Below are 21,861 nucleotides of genomic sequence, written 5' to 3' on the forward strand. Positions count from 1 at the left end.
AGTATGTGGAGTGTTGTACAATACCCATAAGCGAACAATTTCTGCTGTATGCTTTGGGTCGTTGTCATGCTGAAAGTGGTAGTCGTTCTCTATTCCAAGTTTTTGAGCACTTTTTTTTAAATTTTCTTTAAGAATATTCAAATAAAGTGTTTTGTCCATTATTTCATCAATAAACACGAGCTCTCCAACCCCAGATGCTGGCATACACCCCCACACCAAAACTCCACCACCCCCGTGTTTTACTGTTGGGTAAATATTTTTTTCTAACAATGCTTCGGCTTTTCTCCGCCATGTCAAAACCCGTCCATCTGACTTGTATAGACAAAATTTGCTTTCATCTGAGAATATTACTTTCTCCCAAAAGTCTGTGGGCTTCTTTACGTGCTCTTTTGCGAATAAAAGTCTCTTTCTTTGGTTCATCTTACTTATCATTGGTTTTTTGCGACAAACTCGGGCATTGTACCCAGCACTATTTAGAGCTCTACGAACAGTCCGGGGATGAACAACCTTACCAACGTCTTCCTTTAGAGTTGCAGCTATCTTCGATGATGGTGTTTTGGGATTTTATTTATTATCTTCACTATCTCCCGTTTGTCCCGCTCTGATAGCGCAAGCGGTCTTCCACTTCTCGGTTGATACTCACAATCTGGGTCATTTTTGAAGCGATTTATAATACTAGTAATTGTGGTACGGGGCCGTTGAACTAGTTCACATATTTCCCGAATAGTCTTTTGCTGTTTATAAGCACTCAAAATAATTTTCCGCTCCTCAACGGTCGTTTCTTTACTATTTTGACTCATTTCTTATTTATTCGCAACGTTTTAAAGCTTTCTCACAAAAATAACGGTACTTTATTGTGACAGATCATTTTCAAAGTTACCATATTTGCATGAAATTGGTTGTTGTAGAAGTTAGAGTGCCCAAATTATTTTTATTTGTTTTCTATTTTTACTAAAATATAACGACGAATGCATTGACGGTGACTTTTGTCCATAAGAAATATGTACTTTAAGGTAAGTGTAGTTGTTTTTGTAAATAAGGCAAAACATAAAACATTTTATTTTGGCACAAATATCGGGTGATTTTTTAAGAGCTTGATAACTTTTTTTAAAAAAAAAACGCATAAAATTTGCAAAATCTCATCGGTTCTTTATTTGAAAAGTTAGATTGGTTCATGACATTTACTATTTGAAGATAATTTCATTTAAATGTTGACCGCGGCTGCGTCTTAATGGTCCATTCGGAAAGTCCAATTTTGGGCAACTTTTCGAGCATTTCGGCCGGAATAGCCCGAATTTCTTCGGAAATGTTGTCTTCCAAAGCTGGAATAGTTGCTGGCTTATTTCTGTAGACTTTAGACTTGACGTAGCCCCACAAAAAATAGTCTAAAGGCGTTAAATCGCATGATCTTGGTGGCCAACTGCCCATGCATCCCGAAAAATGCACTGTTTGGTGTGGTTTGTACGCTGGTGGAATCATTGGACCGTATTTTTTCAAAGATGCTGTTGGACGCAACGTTACGGTTAATGGCGATCGCTATCGTTCGATGCTAACAAACTTTTTTTGCCAAAAATGGAAGAACTGAACTTGGTTGACATGTGGTTTCAACAAGATGGCGCTACATGCCACACAGCTCGCGATTCTATGGCCATTTTGAGGGAAAACTTCGGAGAACAATTCATCTCAAGAAATGGACCCGTAAGTTGGCCACCAAGATCATGCGATTTAACGCCTTTAGACTATTTTTTGTGGAGCTACGTCAAGTCTAAAGTCTACAAAATAACAAACTATTCCAGCTTTGGAAGACAACATTTCCGAAAAATTCGGGCTATTCCGGCCGAAATGCTCGAAAAATTGCCCAAAATTGATTTCCGAATGGAAAAGACGCAGCCGCGGTCAACATTTAAATGAAATTATCTTCAAAAAGTAAATGTCATGAACCAATCTAACGTTTCAAATAAAGAACCGATGAGATTTTGCAAATTTTATGCGTTTTTTTTTTTAAAAAGTTATCAAGCTCTTAAAAAATCACCCGATACATTCAATTGAATTGTAGTTTGTAAAAATAATGCTTAAATTTGTGGTGTACATATTATCTGGTTTTATTTGTCTTTTAAACATTGTAATGGTGATGTGACGGTGACTTTTGTCAATCAGTGTATGTATGTATGTATGTAAATAACAAACTATCATAATATATTAACAAAACTAAATATATTACAATAGTGATAAATGTACATTAATCGTATATTTTATCATTCAAAACTTTTATCCACATGTACATATCATGATCATATTCGCTTTCGCGAATTCAAATCATATTATCACTTATCATTAATAACAAGTGCGCTCTGCTCACAAGTATGTACATATCGCTCATTTGCTGCAAGACCGGCATAAATCAAAAAACGTGATTTTTGAGTTAATGATGCAGAATTGTTCGTTATATCATACTTCATGATGAGTGAAAAATTCATATGAATACCTCTTATATGCTCCGCTTGAGAAGAGAATATGATTCCTGTTTTCCGTGTAAGGTTGGAGTCAGTTGAAAACTTTTAACGCGTTTTCTGGCAAATCGATTTTTTTCACTTATGCCGGTCTTGCAGCAAATGAGCGATATGTAAATATGCTCGCATGACTTTGGCACACAAATAATGCATACACAAACTTACATACAGATATGCGTACACATGTATATATGTCACCCGCAAAAATGACAAATATTGTTTTAGAAAAACAACAATTGTCTCAAATAGCATCAGATGCGACACAAGTAAATATGGCAGCCAAACAGTCGATGCCCAAATTCGTAGAAAAACACACAACAGCAACATTTTCATTCATGAACGCAAGCCCACTTTCAACAGGCAAACTCGCGTCATTCATAAAAGCAACACAGAATTACATCTCCCCGAGCATGCCTTTGCCTACAAACGTCTTTTCGCGACGGTGTCTAAAGCTAAATATTATAAATTGAACAACTTTCCGATGTTTCTTCACAGAAAGAAGTGAGAAAAGGGACAACATAGCTGTTGTCGATTAATAATATTTGTCAATCCTAAAATATTTTTCCGTGGCTGGCAAGGGAAACAGTGGCAATTGGCGATCGTTCGTTTGTATTTTCGGCATAGATTTTTGCAAGCCGCGTAAAAATATGCATATATATATATGCTACATATAGACTACTAGCACAAACGTTGAAGAACGTAGAATCGTGGCCCGAGTCAGCTGATACGACCTCTCTTATGGGCGCGCAATGTAAGTGAACAGTGAAAAACGCTACGCCCTTCTCTCTTTGACGTAGGATGCCCTGAGAATTCACGGCATTTGCATTTTTGCCGTAGAAACGTGGCAGCTGATTGCTCTCTCACAACCCATGGTTGCCAATATCGATATACTGTAGTAATTATCAACTTTTATAATTCAATCTGCTCAATATGTTTGAAATTTTCTTAAAATAACTCAAAATCAGAGTCGAATGCTATTATTTATAAATATATAAACTATTTTTAATAGTTTGTTTTCAGATTTGATATTTTATATTGTAAAAAATTGTAATTGAAAACATAGATGTGTACAAAACTATATATGCGTATTGAGCAATGGCAACATTGTTCAAATGAAAACAAACAAAGATGGCTGATTTCTGCGTTTTTACCACGTGCTCAACTGTTCACACATTTTGCTCGCTAAGGAAGGAAAAGGAAGAAAGGGAGTAGCGTTTTTGACTGGTTCTGCTATACGTATAGACTACTACGTATAGACTGCAAATAGCCAATATATTCCATAATAATAATAATATAGCGTGGTGATCGTAACCACGGCCCGTATGGCCACGTCGACAATCATGTTTACCTGCGCCTATAGATGTTTCACATCAAAACATGGGGAAAAATTTAAAAAAAAAAAACGGTAATTTAGGTCTACAACTTTGCTTCCGCCGTTTTTTTGTAAATTTAAGACTTTATTGTATAAAAACGGTTACGAAAATGTTATTCAAAATATTGGCCGTCGGTAGCTACTACTTTTGACCATCTTTCTGGCAGCATGCGTATTCCGTGACGAATGAACTCCTCATCTTTCTTCGCTTAGGACTATCGTAGTAGACACATTTTTCGCCGCCAGTTACAATGCGATGTAAAAATCCCTTTCGGTTGTGCCTTTGAAGCAGCTGTTCACATGCAAAGAAGCGCCGTTCGACATTTCTTAGTTTCAAGTCATAAGGAACCCAGTTTCCTTGTTTCTGAATCATCCCAATGGCTTTGAGGCATTTTGATACGGCTTGCTGTGTCACTTGCAACGAATCGGCCAATTCCTCTTGGGTTTGAAACGCATCTTGATCGAGTAATGCTTCTAATTCAGCATCTTCTAAAATCTTCTCCCTTCCACCACCATGCCGGTCTTCGACAAGAGAAAGGGAAAATAGGAAAAGGAACAACACAAAAATGATCTAGCGCGGGTTGCTCCAGTTGCGATGAGCAAAAAGAAAGAGTCAGAAGTCAGCCACTAAGCTAATCGGACGTGCGCCGCAAACAGAGGAACAGTTGTATTGTATTCAAAGTGAAAATAATAAAGTTGTTATAATTAAGAGGAATTGTTATAATTAAGAAGATGTGAAGATAATCGTTGTGGTTGTAACTAAGATGCGAATTGTAAATTTTATCTAAAAGCGAACTAATAAAGATTTTCTGTAACTAAAAGTGAATGAAAAGAAACGTATTTGAATATTGAGGATTAAGGAGGGTTACGACCCCCAAAATTGGCGTCAGAAGTGGAAAGTACGGGTTTTTTCCTTTTGAGGGAAAACTATAAACGAAAATTGCGTTAGACTTGTGGCGAAAAGTTTGTAAGAGACAAACGGTTGTGCGGGCACGTGGTGCAAAGTACAGTCCTTAGAAGTTCCGAAATTTCTGGAAAACTGTACAGCCGCGCAGTGGACCGTTAGACCCGTTATTAAAGTACCGCTATAAAGTAACGCAGACGCTGAAAATTTCATTTTGAGTAATCTGAGTGCGAGTCAGAAGTGTAAAGCAGTGGTTGCTGCAAGATCTGCTCGCGACTCGAACAGCGCAAAGCAGTGGTGACAAGAAATTTCATTTTGAGTAATCTGAGTGCGAGTCAGAAGTGTAAAGCAGTGGTGGCTGCAAGATCTGCTCGCGACTCGAACAGCGCAAAGCAGTGGTGACAAGAAATTTCATTTTGAGTAATCTGACAGCAGGCTGCAAGATCTGCTCGCGAAACAGCGCAAAGCAGTGGTGACAAGTTTCATTTTGAGTAATCCTAGTGCGACTCAGAAGTGTTAAGCAGTGGTGGCTGCAAATTTCATTTTGAGTAATCTGAGTGCGACTCAGAAGTGTAAAGCAGTGGTGGCTGCAAGATCTGCTCGCTATTCGAACAGCGCAAAGCAGAAGTGACAGAGAATTTCATTTGAGTTTAACTACGAGGGACATCGTTGGACTTAGCCAAAGCAGATACCGGTCAAGCGTTGGAGTTCATTATACAAATAAGTTACTAAGAGCAGTTAGTTTTAACTTTATGAATTACTGTAAAATAATTGTCATTAAATAATTAAATTTAAAGTTTATCGTAAAGTAGTCACATAAGCATACACTTTGTATTTATTCGTTTATAAAGCATTTTGAATTTGTAATTGCTGCACGCGTAACTGACTAACATGGACAGTGAACAAATTTTTAGTTGGACAATGAACGAACTGAAGGAAAAGCTTGTAGAGCTGGGGCTTCCTACAAGAGGGCGCAAGGTCACTTTACAGGACAGATTATGCGAACATTTTGGATTGGGAGTAGATGATGTTTCAGATTTTGAGGATGCATCCTCGGTAGTTGACGGTGGGGCAAGACAGACACTAGTGAATCACACGTCTTTCACGTTACATGAAATCGAGGAATCGTTGAGTAATTTCAGTGGAGTAGGTCAGCCGACAGTGAAAGATTGGGTTACAGAATTTGAGGAAAATGCACTCGCAGTTAAATGGTCGGACATTCAGAAGTTTTTATATGCCAAGCAACTTTTAAAAGGAGCGGCAAAAGTTTTTGTAAGAAGACAGAGGGGTATCAGCAGTTGGTCTTCCTTAAAGGATCTTCTGTTTAAAGAATTCGGAGAAAGGGTTTCATCAGCGGAGGTGCATAGGCAGTTGCGTAATCTGCGCAAACGAAGTAATGAGGGTTACCGCGAATATTTGTATAAGTTAATGGAACTCGGTTCTCCAATTGACCTCGATGAACCCAGTCTAATAGAATATTTTATTGAAGGTATACCGGATACCAGGGTAGGAAAAAGTACTTTGTATCAAGCTAGGAACATCGAACAGCTTAAGGATGAAATAATAGTTTACGAAAAGATTCGGTCAAGTCCACAGCAGGAAGACCCCAATCGACGTGGGGAAGAGGTAAAAAATGAAGTCATCGAAGAGAGGAAGACAACAGAAAAGAGACGTTGTTTTAGGTGTGGCACTGTAGGGCATTTAGCGAGTAACTGTCCTCAGCAAACTATCAAGTGTTTTAAGTGCGGTCAGAGTGGACACATCGCATCAAAGTGTGGAAAGTCGTTAGGCGCGAAAGTCGAAAGAGCAAATACGTTATCAAATGAACAGTTAGGAGTGTCTAATAAATGCGTTATTTTCAAGGAAATGGTACTGAACAATATAAAATTGTCTGCCTAATTCGATACTGGGTGTGATCTCTGTTTACTGCGTTATGATGTTTTAATAAGTTTAGGAGGGGTCGAACTGGATAGTGACAAAAGGCGATTGGTGGGAATAGGCAAAAGTGAACTTACAACAATAGGATCATTTTCATGCCAGCTTCATGTCGACGGGATAGACATACCTGTAGTTTTTCATGTGGTAGGGCAACGGGATATTTGCTATTCGGCAATCATAGGTAATAATATCCTGAAGTGTGTCGATCTAGAAGTGTCAGAAAACGGTGTAAAGTTTTTAAAGAAAAAGGGTAATAAATCCGAAGCTAGGAGTAATAATATAGATAAAGAGAAAGAAAGAACTGAGGAAGGAGATTTAATACGCGAATGGATCCACGAACGCAGAGAGATTGGGTTGGTAGCTGCTGAACAAAGCAATATGGAAGAGTTAGATTTACATCATCTAAGAAAGGATCATGCGGATGAAATAGCGAGTTTACTTGGAGAATAGTGCCCAAAACCACAGTATAAATCACCAATTGAGATGAAGATTACGTTAACGGATGACATACCAACTTATCAGGGTCCATGTAGGATGCATTACGTGGACAAGTGTATCGTAGAACAGCAAATAGGAAAGTGGTTGAATGAGGGGATTATACAACCTAGTACTTCCAATTATGCGTCACCCGTAGTATTTGTTCAGAAAAAGGATGGGAGCAAGAGGCTCTGTTGCGACTATCGACGCCTTAACTTAAAAATAATGAGGGATAACTTCCCAATGCCTATCATTGATGACGTACTCGAGCGATTGCAAAGTGCCAGGGTATTTACTACGTTAGATTTGGAAAACGGCTTCTCCCATGTACCAGTTGAGAGGAATTCGAGAAAGTTTACATCTTTTGTTACCCATAGTGGTCAATACGAGTTTCGTTTTGTCCCATTTGGGATAACAAACTCTCCAGCGATTTTTTCGAGATTTATTTTTGCAGTTTTCAGGGAGTACATACAAGATGGGACATGCGTGGCTTACATGGACGACCTGATCATTCCCTCTAAGGATAAAAAGGAAGGAATCAATAAGTTACGACGTGTTCTAGGGCGAGCAGCAGAATGGAAAAGGTGTCAGTTTCTCATGGAAACCGTGGAATTTTTGGGATACGTAGTAGAGAGGGGTACGAATAGGCCATCAGAACATAGGTCGGACAGCAAAATGCGTCATGTAGATGCGCTCAGCAGGGTGTCTTGTCTGTTGCTTGAAGATACGTTGCATGATCGACTTCAGCAAGCACAGGAAGTGGACGACTGGGTCCGAGCAGTTGTTAAGGTATTGGAACATGAGGAGTATGAAGATTTTTACGTGAAGCAGGGTGTGCTCTATAAAGATCCCATCAAGGAACTTATAGTAGTATCATCTTTGATGGAAAACAAAGTCATTAGAATAGCTCATAAACAAGGACATTTCTCAGTCAAAAGAACAATAGATTCAGTTCTAGACGAGATAACTATTGAAGATTTAGATAAGGAAAGAGAGTCACAGCGAAAGGAAGCACAGGAAAATATTGCGAAAATTCAGGGAGAAAATAAGAGATCTTTTAACAAAAACAGGAAAGAAAGCGTACAGTATAAAATTGATGAGCTAGTTGCGATTAAGCGTACCCAATATGGTACCGCTTTAAAATTGAGACCCAAGTTTTTCGGTCCGTACAAGATAAAACAGATTTTAGGACACGACAGATACGAAGTAGAAAAGGTAGGGTATCACGAGGGCCCCGGGCACACGACGACTGTAGCTGAAAATATGAAAAGATGGCAACCTCCATTTGAGGGCGAATGCAGAGTCAGGAGGGCCGAATGTGGGATGGCATCAGGGAACTAATAAAGATTTTCTGTAACTAAAAGTGAATGAAAAGAAACGTATTTGAATATTGAGGATTAAGGAAGATGACGACCCCCACATACCTGATATACCTCATGATATGTGAAAGAGTTCTATTGTAGAATAAAAATTTCTATGAAAACAAAAAATGTCAAAAAATAGGCCAGATTACCCTATTGACCCCTTAACATCGGCAAAATGGAAGAATACTGAATCTATTTCAAAATAACCCCAGCTTTCTTGAATAGTAAATAGTAAAAGTGTTGAAACTGAGAAATAACAATTGCGATACAAAATTCATTAATTTGACTGAAATGATTAAACAAAGCGACAGGAGTTGAGGAACGCAACCTAATGTACATTTTACGTGCTGCCCTAATTTATGATTGTATTTATTTATTTTTTTTTTTAAATAAAGAAATGAAAATGTGGCGAAGCATAAAACTAAAGTGTGCGTTAAACCAGTCATAGTTTTATTAATTGGTATAGCGAAAATATTTAAGAGTAAAAAATGAAAGATGAATAGACAGTCATGCAATTGTAATAAGAGATAAGAAAAAATTTGAATGTGGACGAAATTTTGTTACATCAGCAGTATTCCAAGATCTAGTAGTATAATAATTTTAATTCTTTAAACACTGTTTCTAATTAGCTGTCGCACTTAATTCACCTTCTATATCGTAACGCATTTACTATTTGGGGAAAAAATTAAAGAATTTTAACTTCAGAACTACAAAACATAGTGAATTTAGTAGTAAATAGAGTAACACGAACAATGCAAGACAATATAAGGCGAAAGACCTTCCCATTACAATTATGAGCTCATACTTGCAGCGACTGCCTTAAAGAGCTCTAAGGACATGTTTTTTTTTTCTGGTTTAGTTTTTACATCCATTATAATGTATATATACAAGATACGTACTATTCCATACACCTTTACCTATAACAAATCAGCCTTTCATCAATTAACTTACGTCTATGCCCGACTACATCACCATTCTCTGCAAGTTATAACTGTCTGTTTATTTTATCTAATGGTATATTCTCAATAAAATATATACTTATATACGTACTATATAACATCATCCAGCGAACTCAAATGCAGCAACATTAAATACTAAATAAAAAGTCGGCTGATCATGCCTCAGCAGGATGAAAAGTCAAAGTGATTATAAACTAATAACCTGTAAGCCTAATTTGTCAAAGCTTGATTGATGTTCACTGTTTCGTTGTTTATCCATAGCATTATTACGCCAACCGCCAATCAAGAATGTACTATACAAAATTAGGTGCATCAGTGTTTGCCTTATATTAAGGAGAGTTCAGATAAACAAAATCTAAGTATATGTATTTCTGCAGTATTTTTACTTAATTATATACATAGAATTTACGTTTGTTATTTGTGCCAGTTACTTTTTTATTCATATATGTTTTTTTCAAAAAAAGAACCAATAAGACGATAAATTTTTTAATTTAGTATATATTATCTGCAATAGTAGAACAATAAAATTTTAATATTAGTATTAATGCTAAATACAACCGATTTTAGTTTGGTTAATGCTAAGGTCAAGAAATTGGTTGGCATCAAATACTATTCTAATGAGTTGTTCCAACAGTATTTTCTTAAGCTATCGCAATTGTTGACAGAATACCATTTATGACAGAGATTAGAATATGGTTATTAAAAATTTCACTAATTTTAATTTACCTGCTTCTTATACTATCATTTGGGATGTAAGGCAGGTCGCCTCCAAGCCGGTGCATCCTGGGTAACGCTAAATGACCTGCGGCCTTCACGGCCTAACAACTCCCTAGACGACTGTTGCTTTGGACTGGTTTTTTGAGAAACTTTTTATAGGATTTGATAGAACCCTGGGCTGGTGGTGGCGGCATTCTGACACCTGAGTACGATGAGGTAACACTCATCGGAAATGTCTGACGGGCTAATGTCGCAACTGCCCCCGTCCCGTTAAAACCCTGGCAGGCCTCAGAGTACGTTCCCACCCCGTCGTCGTTAATTTGGCGTGGTAGGTGTATGTTGAGATGACTCCTTCTTTGCGCTGGTCGGCTCTGAACGTATTGCCTCATAAGGGCGTACGTCAACCCCCGCCTTGGCCTCGTCGTCGAGATAACCTTGGGACCATAAAAGGCGACTACCTTTCCCGGGGACGGATAGCGGCTCTGAGTGGGGACCCTTTTTGCATGGACAAGTTTAACAACAATAAAATTAACGTAAGAACGACGAAGGGAGGTGAAGGGCTGTCGAAATCGGCACCTAGATCCAACCCAGGCGGGGATGCTGCTCCTATGGCGACGAAACCGTCGCCGAGTAATGGCAGCGATACGACAAGGACTTCAGTAGGTGTCTCCGTAGGTAGCAGACTGGGGGTAACCGGCGCTAAACCGTCGGCAGTAGTAGTAGCGAAGGGCGGATCCTTCATACGCGGCGGAATCGCCAGCACTAGCAAGGGAACCTCAGCTAGAATTATGAAAGGATCCACAGGGAGTAAGAGCAAGGCAGCTTTAGCTTGAAGGCTAAAGTCCGACCGCCGATTGGCGGCCAAAATCTTGGAGCGCTACGGTGACAAGCATGCTGGTCAGGTGTCTGAGCGGGCCAAGAAAGTGCTGAGCGAGGACGATAGGGTAGAACTGGAAACCAGCAGGACAGAACCGGCGGTCAAGCGGCAGAGGTCGCATGAGGGAGAAACCTCCCTTGTTAAGAAACCGCGGACAGGAAAAGCGCCAAACTTTAGCGAAATCGCTAAAGGCGCTGGGGCCAGAATACTGGGGTGCTTGATAGCAGTAGAGAGGACGGTGCCATTTCCCATGATGAATGGAAGAGGATAGCAGCGGCTATCTCATTGGTCTTCCTGAGGGTGGTCAAGGAAAACCCGGGGCCACCCCCGAAATGTGTGAGTGCCGGTTGGCACCAGGGGCTGCATATGCTAACATGTTGTGCTGACGAAAGATCGGCCATCTTGTACAAGAAGGCAGTCTCTCAGGTAGGGGAGGTCTGGTAGGGAGCCAGACTTGAGGCCGTGGCCAAGGAGGATCTTCCTCTTTATCCTAGGGCTCGCGTCTGGCTGCCGGCCGAACCTTCCACTCCGAGTGAGATTGAGGAAATCCTCAAATATTGCAATCCCTCACTTCCAACGCAGGACTGGAAAGTCTTATGGCTGGAGAGAACTGATGAACCGAATCGGCAAGCGCTGATAATGCTAAACACGGAATCCATCGGTCCTCTCAGCAAAACAAAGGGAGCCATAAGCTATGGTTTTGAGATGGTAGTGCTGAAAGTACTTCCATCGGATGCCAGAGCTGATGGCCTCCAAGCTGTGGTGCCTGCGGTGGAGGTGTCGAAGGGTACTGACGGTCAAACGACCGTGGAAATCGGTGCGACAGAGGGCGCCGACGGTCAAATGACCGTGGAAGTCGATCCGGATCTCTCGGATGTGGCGAGTGTTGGAGGCGGTTCTTCGACTGGCGACTCCGTTTTCAGCCTCGAACGACTGTTTAAGGAGGTTCGGGTCGATCACGACTTGGGCGCTGAAATAGCGCTCCTGGAGGAAAGTCTGAAGGATGAAATTCCTCCAGATTAACCTCCAGCATGCGAAGGCGGCCTCCGCCAATCTTTTGCTCGGTCTGGAACAAGACGGAGCTGATGTCGTCCTGATCAAGGAACCGTGGCTGACTGGTAACGGGATATCTGGATTGAGGACAAAGAGCCATAGGCTCCTGTCGGCCAAGGATGCAGGTAGGAACAGAGCCTGTATGCTGGTAAGGAATGAATTAACGGTATTTCTTTTACCTAATTTCAGCAGCGCTGACATTGTGACAGCGAAACTGGAGTGTGACACCGGAGATTTCTGGCTTATCTCCGCATACATGCCACACGATGATGTGGTGGAGCCACCTCCCCTAATGCTGAGAAAGACCTTAGCCGAAGCGTCTAAGACTGGCACTGGCGTCATCATCGGTTCCGACGCTAACTCGCGGCACCAGAACTGGGGAAGCTCGGATACGAACAGTAGAGGTGAGTCCCTTTTTGATTTCATTATTGGCGAAGATCTTCGCATATGTAATAGAGGAAACTCTCCTACTTTTGTGACCGCAAGCAGGGAGGAGGTCCTCTACCTCACTCTAACCTCACAAGCGATTGCCCCGCTGATCTCGAACTGGAGGGTCCTCGACGATCACTCATTTTCGGATCACAGGTACATCGAGTTTAGTCTAGTCGGAGAAGGTCCGCCTAGGAAATCTTTTAGGAACCCTAGGAACACGGACTGGGAAGGTTACCGCAGGAGGCTTAGGCAAACTCTCCCGCGCGCACCGGGGGTGGACTCGTTGGCCACCACCGATGCGGTGGAGGAGTGGGTTGAAGTCTTCAGCTCGGCGTGCAAGGCTGCGCTGGAGAGGTCTTGTCCACTGAGATCGCCGAAGGGCAAAGAGAAACCTCTATGGTGGACTACGGAGCTCTCAGATATTAGGGCGTCTTGCAGACGGCTTTTCAACAAGGCCCGCAGGAGTGGGTTATCTGATGACTGGGCTTTGTATAAAGTTGGACTTTCAATATACAAGTCCGAGTTAAGGAAGGCTAAGAGGACCTCGTGGAAGCGCTTCTGTGAAAAAGTGGAAGGCTGTCACGAGTCCTTGAGATTTAGGCGTATTCTCGCAAAAACCCCAGTGTCCCTGGGGTATCTCAAGGACGCAAATGGGAAGTGGGCTCTCAGTAGTGAAGAAACACTTCAAATGCTTGTCGACGCTCACTTTCCGAGCAACATGCCCTTTGTTAGGGGATCTATCGGGGTCCCGCATGACGATTGCGCGGCCTTTGTCAGCATGCTGGATGAGCGGCACTTGACCTGGGCGATTAACTCGTTCAAACAATTCAAGTCCCCGGGACCAGACGGCATCATACCAGCGCAGCTGCAACAAGCTGTTAAGGTGTCATGCAGCTGGTTGGCACCTATCCATGCGAACTGCATCAGATTAGGTTACATCCCGGAGGCCTGGAGACAAGTCAAGGTTACGTTCATCCCGAAGGCTGGCAGGGGCTCCCATGTTACGGCCAAGGATTTCAGGCCAATCAGCCTCTCCTCCTTCTTGTTAAAGACTCTGGAGAGACTGATGGACTGGTATATAAGGAAGAGCATTCCGAGAGACTATTTGTCAAGAGCACAACATGCTTATCGTAAAGGCAGGTCAGTTGCCCTGCCTTGCATACTATCGTGGCATGGCTCGAAGATGCCATTGAAGCCAAGGACTTCGCTGTTGGGACCTTCCTGGATATCGAGGGAGCTTTCAACAATGTCCTACCGGAGACAGTAATAACTGCTCTTGGCGGTATTGGGGTTGAATCGAACCTCAAGTGCCTCATTCTCAGTCTTCTGTGTGACAGAGTGATCGAAACGGAATGGGGCAGCGCGCGTGCGAGGCGTAGGGTGAGTAGGGGAACACCACAAGGTGGGGTTCTCTCTCCTCTTCTATGGATCCTAGTTGTTGACGAATTGCTCAAAAAACTAGAGGATCGCGGTTGTCGGGTGATTGCCTACGCAGACGATGTAGCACTTATGGTCAAAGGAAAGTTCCTTAGCACCGTGTACGAGTTGACGCAGGGACATCTCAGCGTTGTAACAAGGTGGGCGGCCGGAAGTGGACTCGCCATTAATAATAACAAAACGGAAATGGCTTTATTCAGCCGAAAATATAAAATCCCGGCGGCACCGTTGCCGCAGATGGGAGGTATTCACCTGCAACCGGCGGACTCAGTGAAATATTTAGGGCTCATACTGGATAAGAAGCTTTCATGGAAGCCGAATATCGAGGAGAGAGCAAAAAAGGCATATATTGCCTTATACTGCTGTAGAGGAGCTATTGGCAAAAGATGGGACCTCTCACCGAAAGTGGTCCACTGGCTCTATGACACCATAGTCAAGCCCATCTTATTGTATGGTGTCTTTATGTGGTGGAGGGCTTTAGGGAAGACCACACTTGCCAAGAAACTCGAAAGCGTTAAACGGGCTGCGCTAATTAGCATATGTGGTGCATTAAGATCCACCCCAACCATGGCACTTAATGCAATTTTGAACATAACGCCCGTGGACATTGCCGGTAGGTGCATAGCCGCGAACGTGGCTATCAGACTCAGAGAATCTGGATTCTTAAAGGAACGCGTATCTGGACATTCGAATATCCTCACAAACTTTGACTGCATACCGGATCATCTGGATCATGGAGTCGCCATATCGAACTCTGGCGGCTCCTTCTCTGCCAATATACCGGCGAGAGAGATATGGGTGGGAAGAAGCCGTAGGAGAAGAGGGGCAGCAAGCTTCTTCACGAAAGGGTCAAAGCTTGGAGGGAAGGTCGGTGGAGGGGTCTACTGTCAGGAGCCCTCCATAAATTTCTGTTTCAGGCTTCCCGACTACTGCAGTGTATTGCAGGCTGAGGTCGCAGCCATCAAGGTAGCATCTGATTTGCTGTTACAGAGTGCATCCACCTTCAGACAAGTGACTATTCACTCAGATAGTTAGCCTTGAACTCATTCGAAGTGCGTTCAGGGTTGGTCGAAGAATGTCTAACGTCGTTATCTCTAGCAGCTAGATGTTTCGTGATTAGACTGGTGTGGGTGCCGGGCCATAGCGGAATTGCGGGCAATTGCAAAGCTGATGAGTTAGCAAGGAAAGGCACCCTAGAATCATTATCGGTAGAATGGAAACGGATCGGTGCTCCTGTTTCTTCTTGTGGTCTACTACTAGATAGCTGGGCCACGCGGATGCTCGTCCAACGCTGGGCCAGCACCGGCAATTGTGCGGTTGCAAAAACCTTCTGGCCCAGTATAGATCGCAGGAGATCAAATGATCTCTTAGTCCTCAGTAAGGCTAACATCTCATTGTTAGTGGGTCTTTTAACAGGCCACTGTCCTATTGGCTTACATGCGGTAAGAATGGGTATCTTGCCGGATGCTGAATGCAGATGCTGTTTAGAGGTAGATGCGGTAGAAACAAGCCAGCACTTCCTGCTTGACTGTCCCGCTTTTGGGAGGTCAAGACTCAGACACTTGGGGGCGCATACCTTTGGACACCCCACCGAACTGGCGTGTGTTGAAGTTAAGCGTCTGTGTAACCTTATATTGGCTACAAAGCGCTTCGGCAATCTGTAAGCCCGAATACGGGAGTTTTTCATTTAATGGCATCACAAAGGACTAATTTGTTAGTCTACGTGGGATCATCGATCGGCCATATTTACCTAACCTAACCTAACCTATACTATCATTTATATAAGTATATAATTTATAGTAAATAAGGAATATCTGCGATGATATCAGCCTGTTATCTATATTGGTAGAGATTTGTGTTGTAAAGTTAATACCGCCACACTGTATTTAATAATACTAATTTATAAATTTAGGACCTTTAATTAATATATAACGTTTATTGAATTTTTATGAAGTAATGAAAATCGGTGCTTTATTTTCCATAACTGTTGCGTTTTCGTTCATTTTACCGTTATTGATGTTCACGTCAAAAGTCTTATTATTACCATAGTGATTTCTCTCAAAACTATTTATGTCCCATTGCAAACTGTTAGCTGTAAATTTTGCTTTGCGTATTTTAGTTCTTAGTTCGCTTAACTTTTCCCATCTAATTCATTCACTAGGTCAACATCTAGTGAACTTATTATTGTAGCAAATTGACTGAAAACTTGTCATCCCTTGACTTGTTGTAATCGTTTTGCTATTTCTTGTTTGGCAGGAAAGTATTGCTTTCGCATCTGTCTAGCCAAAACGAGAAAATTATGCATTAAATGCATAAGCACGAAGACCAAAAGATGATCAACAACAACGATGCTATGTAGCGACTGTGGTATTCCGTTATATCTGGTTCCGCCGGCCTGCATAAAATATTCATAATCAGATTGCTGCTAATTAGTGGCACCGTAACTAGGAATATCAATTTCAAGTGAGATTTATTTTGCTCAGAGTTCACGGTGTTGTATTGTTATAGTCGGAAAATCATTATGTTAGATTCAAAAATCTTTTAAGTGAACATAAAATTTTGAAATATGTCGGAAATTAAACAACGAAGAGAAAAAATTATAACGGACTGCACTGTCAAGCTTTACTTCTTTTATAATTAATTAAAAAAGTATGTTCCCACTTGCTTTAATTAAGATATTTTTCAGATTTACCCTCATATTTGTTTAAGTTAGGGGAAGTGTAAATAGGGTTGAAATAGGCTCACGGTGATTCAGTTTTATGAAAAACACAAGCCTACGAGGGAACAAATCTTTGAAAGATGGTCAAGAGATTGTTGAAGACATGCCTGAATCTGCACGAACTTTAGCCCTTCAACTGATGAAAGTATTAAAAAACTGAAAGCAGTGGTGCTTCAAAAAGATAAAGCAAGTATTATATAGATGGCAAGAGAGCTCAAAATCTCTCGCGAGTCCGTTGGAAAGGGTTTGGTGGATCTTTCGGGTATAAAACACGTTCTTGGACATGCTTCATCGTGCGAATTCACGGAGAACATTACAACTGCCGATGAGACAAGGGTTTATGAGTTCGACATGCAAACAAGTCAACATTCATCGGAATTGAACCCGTTTTCAGTCGAACGAAGTCGAACCATTCGTTCGATGTTTCGATACATCGATGTTTCAATGGCCGATGTTTTTGATTTCGATGTTGTTCGAAGAAACATCGATACATCGAACCATCGATGTTTCATTTCACGATGTTTGCATCCCTAGACGTGGCTGAAGTTTAAATAACCGATTAAAATGTTTTGAACCAAAGTTGATTTGAGTTTTAACGTATTCGTTATTATATAAAATTTTTGAACATCTTGAAACACGAACCTCAGAAATTAGCATTAATAACAAACTACTCAGACGATAACGATAAAAGCTTTTAAAAAATTTGATCAAGATTTACTACTAGTTTTACATATACATATAAAGTTGTTAGAATTCTTTGTTATTACACGGATTATTAAAATGAAGATATTTGTTAAATTTCCTCAAAGATATTTACATATGAAAATTTTAAACTATTGGCAAAATTCGCATTCCATAATCTAGCACCTTTGTATATAAAAATATATGAAACAAAGTGAATATACAAAGTCTACAAAATATATCATTTCGATATTTTATTTTCAATTTCATATTCATATTTGTAGTTTGATTCGTTTTTTACTACTAAATATTTTGATAAAGTGATTACGAATTCCGTCACATTCAAAACAATTCGTTTGTTATGAATTTTAATACCAGGAGTGTTTATTTTCCAATGAGAGTTTATTCAAATATTATTTTATTCATTCACAGAAGAACTCCAACGTTCGCTGCATACGCAAATGTCAATCAACCAATACAAAAAAGAAAGGAATTTTACCAATACAATACAGGAAAGCGAAATTCTGATGAAGAGAAATACTATTAAAAACAATCAACATTAACAATAAAATGGTGCTTTATTTAATACTGAGTGCAATTTTTATTTCAAATTGAAGGAAAGGACACAGAGCTTGAGATCGATACCATACGAGTATTTCTCTACATAATGAAAATGAAGTTTTTGCAAGTGTGAAAACTGAATATTATTGTTCTCCTGATGCACCTAGAAACTAAATAAAATTTATATATTAATTGTTAGAACAATGTAGACTCTGGCATTAAGAAAACTTTGTCCGTTGCATAATGGAATTGCATACCTGAAACTGACTTCAGGCTGATCTCACTCTTCTTTCATTTTTATACCCTGAACAGGGTATATTAAGTTTGTCACGAAGTTTGTAACACCCAGAAGGAAGGGGGTCGGAGACCCTATAAAGTATATATTTAAATGATCAGTATGTCGAGCTGCTCGATTTAGCCATGTCCGTCTGTCTGTCTGTCTGTTCGGCTGTCTGTATATATATGAACTAGTCCCTCGGTTTTTAAGATATCGTTTTGAAACTTTGCAAACGTTATTTTCTCTTCAAGAAGCGCTCATTTGTCGGAACTGCCGATATCGGACCGTTATAACATATAGCTGCCATACAAACCGAACGATCGGAATTAAGGTCTTGTATGGAAAACTTTCGCATTTGACGTGGTATCTTCACGAAATTTGGCATGGATTACTGCTTAAGATAACAAAGAAATCTCCAAAAAAATTGTTCAGATCGGATTACTATAGCATATAGTTTCCATCCAAACTGAACACATAGTTACTAACAGAAATGCACCTGTGAAGGGTATTTAGCTTCGGTGCAACCGAAGTTAGCGTTTTTTCTTGTTGTAACCTTCAACTGCACATGTGCTTGTTTCTCTCTAACGACTAGTAGGAATTTGCTCGTTCATATGATTTATTTGACATTTATATTTATTGACTTGAACTCGAATATGTGTTGTTGGCGGAGCTAAGTAAATAAGCTTATGTCTATCTGGTAAAAACTTAAGAAAGAAACAAATTTCAAATGAAAAGTTCTACTCACATGAAAATGAGAAGCACGATAATTTACAATAATTTTAGAAAATTGTCTCTTAATCCAGACAATTGTCTGATTCCAGCCAACTGCAAGACTAAACATGGATGTCCATAAATATGGTTACCAAGTTTCAGCACCAATTTTTAGTCCTTACTTGACTAAATATTGCATATAGTTATAACCTGACCAGAGCTGTGTCGATTTAACCTTGTTTGTCTATTTGTTCGTCTCTACGAGTATATGTGACCTAAACTCCCAGTTTTTCGGATATCTACCAGAAACATTGCACACGTCCGCCGATATCGGGCTACTAAATTCCCACATTAACTGAACGATCGGAATCAAACGGTTATGTGGAAAGCTTTTCCATTTGTGAATATGGGCTTATTCGAGGCACTCAATAACTCCGACAATATTGCAGCCCTGATACTCAATTTGCAACACTGTTGCAGATGCTCAGCTGATACTTAAGCAAAATAATTGCAATATTTTGCGAATTGTGACCGAATGTGAAAGTTTAACAATGAATTTTGTAATAAATATAGCGATAGATACTTTTGAAAGCAGTGATAATAACTTGCTGATCAAGTAAGGAAAAAATAGAAAACAAAATTTTTTAAGAAATAGAAAGTGGTTCCTCGCTGAAATTTCAAAAAAGAGAACAGTGACGAAGATGACAAAGGTTTGGAAAACAATTCCATTGTACCATGATGATACATATTTCACGCATTTTCGCATGACTCGTGAAACATTTGCAGTAAGTATTGTTGTTTACTTTGTGGAAGTACCTGATAAATAAATTAATTTGTCTAAGGACTTGAAAAATGCGTTAGAACCATTTTGGTCAACACCACACGGGGAATATTCCTTGGAACATTCCTTGCATATGACTCTTTGGAAGCTAAGCAATAGTAGAGTCACATATCGTGAGCTTGCCGATAAACTTAATGTTGGGCAAGGAACTGCCCACAAACTTTTCCTCAAAACAATCAAGACAATCTGCAAACTTAAAAACGAAATATGTTGGCCGTCAGTTTTACAGCAGAAAAAAATAATGGAAAACTTTCAAACAAGCCGGGTAAATTCATTTTCTTTTGTTGTCGGATGCTTAGATGGAACGCATTTCAAAATTAACAGTCCTCAAACAGATGCAATTAGTTATTATGACCGTAAAGGAAATTTTTCAGTTATTATGCAGGTATGTACTTGGCTAATAGATCTGTTTTCGATAAGTGTTATACTACATATATATTCAATTATTTAGGCCATATGCGACAGTAAGTTCTGTTTTTTAGATGTGTTCATCGGCTACCCAGGGAGCTGTCTTGATGCCAATGTGTGGAAAAATAGTCCACCTTACAAAGGGATCACATCTAGACAAATAAAACTTGCGAAAGATGCAATTATTCTAGCCGATTCAGCATATCCTGTTTCAAGATACTTAATTGCTCCTTTCAGAGATAACGGACATCTTTCCAGAGAGGAAAAACAATTCAATTATTATATGAGTTCAACCCGAGTATTTATCGAGCAAACATTTGGAATTTTCAGGGCTAAGTTCAAAATATTGAATCATATTGATATGCGCAATATAGAAGACATATCAACTGTAATATTAGCTTGCGCAATTTTACATAATTTTATACTGCGAAGCAATCCGGTTCATTCTGAAGACAATCATACGAGTATGCCTGAAAATTTTGAAAATTCAAATGATCAAGATATGATTGAACTACCTGAAAATATAAATGACACTAATGAAGGAAGTATCAGACGAAATAACTTGAAAATGCTATTTATTTCATAGAAGTATTATTTCAATAATGTATATATATATGTACATATCAAATAAATGATTAATTGATTAAAATCTTGTTATATCAGTTAATTTAATTAAAATCACCTACCCTAGAATATTTTCTGTTTCTTTTTTAATAAAACATTAATTAATTAATAAATATTTGTTTTATTGAAAATAGGAACTCATTCTTATAATAATAATGTATATAAATTAATATAAACATAAAGTTTATTATAAAATGAACCCTTTTATTTTTGGCACAATCCCTCCAAAACTTGCCGCAACTCCAACATTGCTTTAATCCTTTCCTTGTCAACCAGCAATTTTTCCTTTTCGATCTTCATAGTTTCTTCGTGCCGAATCTACTCTTTCCTCGCTTCTTCTTTAAAAAAATCCAATGTTGCATGTGCAATAGTTTTTGGTCGTTTTTTTCGACTGACACCTTCTGCATCGCTTTCTTCCCCGCACCTTTCCTCCTCACTCACTCCACTTTCAACTAAATATTACAGCGAGCTCTGGAGGTTGCTTTTGGGAGGCTCAATAGAGTGCCTATTTCCAAAAATGTTGTCAGAATCCTTAAAATATTCCCACGTCGTGGCACCTCGACCTGTCGCGTCGTTGCGTTTTTTAATTCTCTTATACGTCGCAAGCAAATTTAAAAATTTCCTTTGTATAAATTCTTTTGTTTGCGACACTTCCGGATTTATAATACGCATATTTTCAAGCACCTTACCCCATAGGACGGACTTTTTCCTTTTCCCGCCAGCAAACTCGGGCTCCAGGTCCAGGTCGGGACCTTACTAGTAGTTTTGCAACCGGTGAATTTAACTTTTCGCTGAAAATATAAATCACGGTAATGTATTTTTCGATATTCAAGTGAATATAATAATTAATATACTATATATTATTAAATTCAATAAATACCACTCTTACTTACGTCTCTTCTTCTATTACTACATATATACATATGTAGATATGTGTATGCTTTCTTCAATTTTGAATTGGTATTCAGAATATTTCCTTGACTTTTATATTTGCGCGCA

General features: G+C 39.8%; 1 protein-coding gene across 1 annotated transcript; it reads left to right on the forward strand.

Moving 5' to 3' along the window:
- Positions 1 to 7,876: 7,876 nt before the first annotated feature.
- LOC126759321 (uncharacterized) lies at positions 7,877 to 17,953 on the forward strand. Its single transcript, XM_050474055.1, has 4 exons — positions 7,877 to 8,068; positions 11,563 to 12,296; positions 12,364 to 12,575; positions 17,873 to 17,953. The coding sequence occupies exons 1-2, from the start codon at positions 7,877 to 7,879 to the stop codon at positions 12,139 to 12,141; spliced, it is 771 nt and encodes a 256-aa protein (XP_050330012.1). The 3' UTR covers positions 12,142 to 12,296; positions 12,364 to 12,575; positions 17,873 to 17,953.
- The last annotated feature ends 3,908 nt before the right edge of the window (positions 17,954 to 21,861 follow it).

This window comes from Bactrocera neohumeralis, chromosome 5 (assembly GCF_024586455.1).
Source record: "Bactrocera neohumeralis isolate Rockhampton chromosome 5, APGP_CSIRO_Bneo_wtdbg2-racon-allhic-juicebox.fasta_v2, whole genome shotgun sequence".
NCBI classification, from domain to species: domain Eukaryota; kingdom Metazoa; phylum Arthropoda; class Insecta; order Diptera; family Tephritidae; genus Bactrocera; species Bactrocera neohumeralis.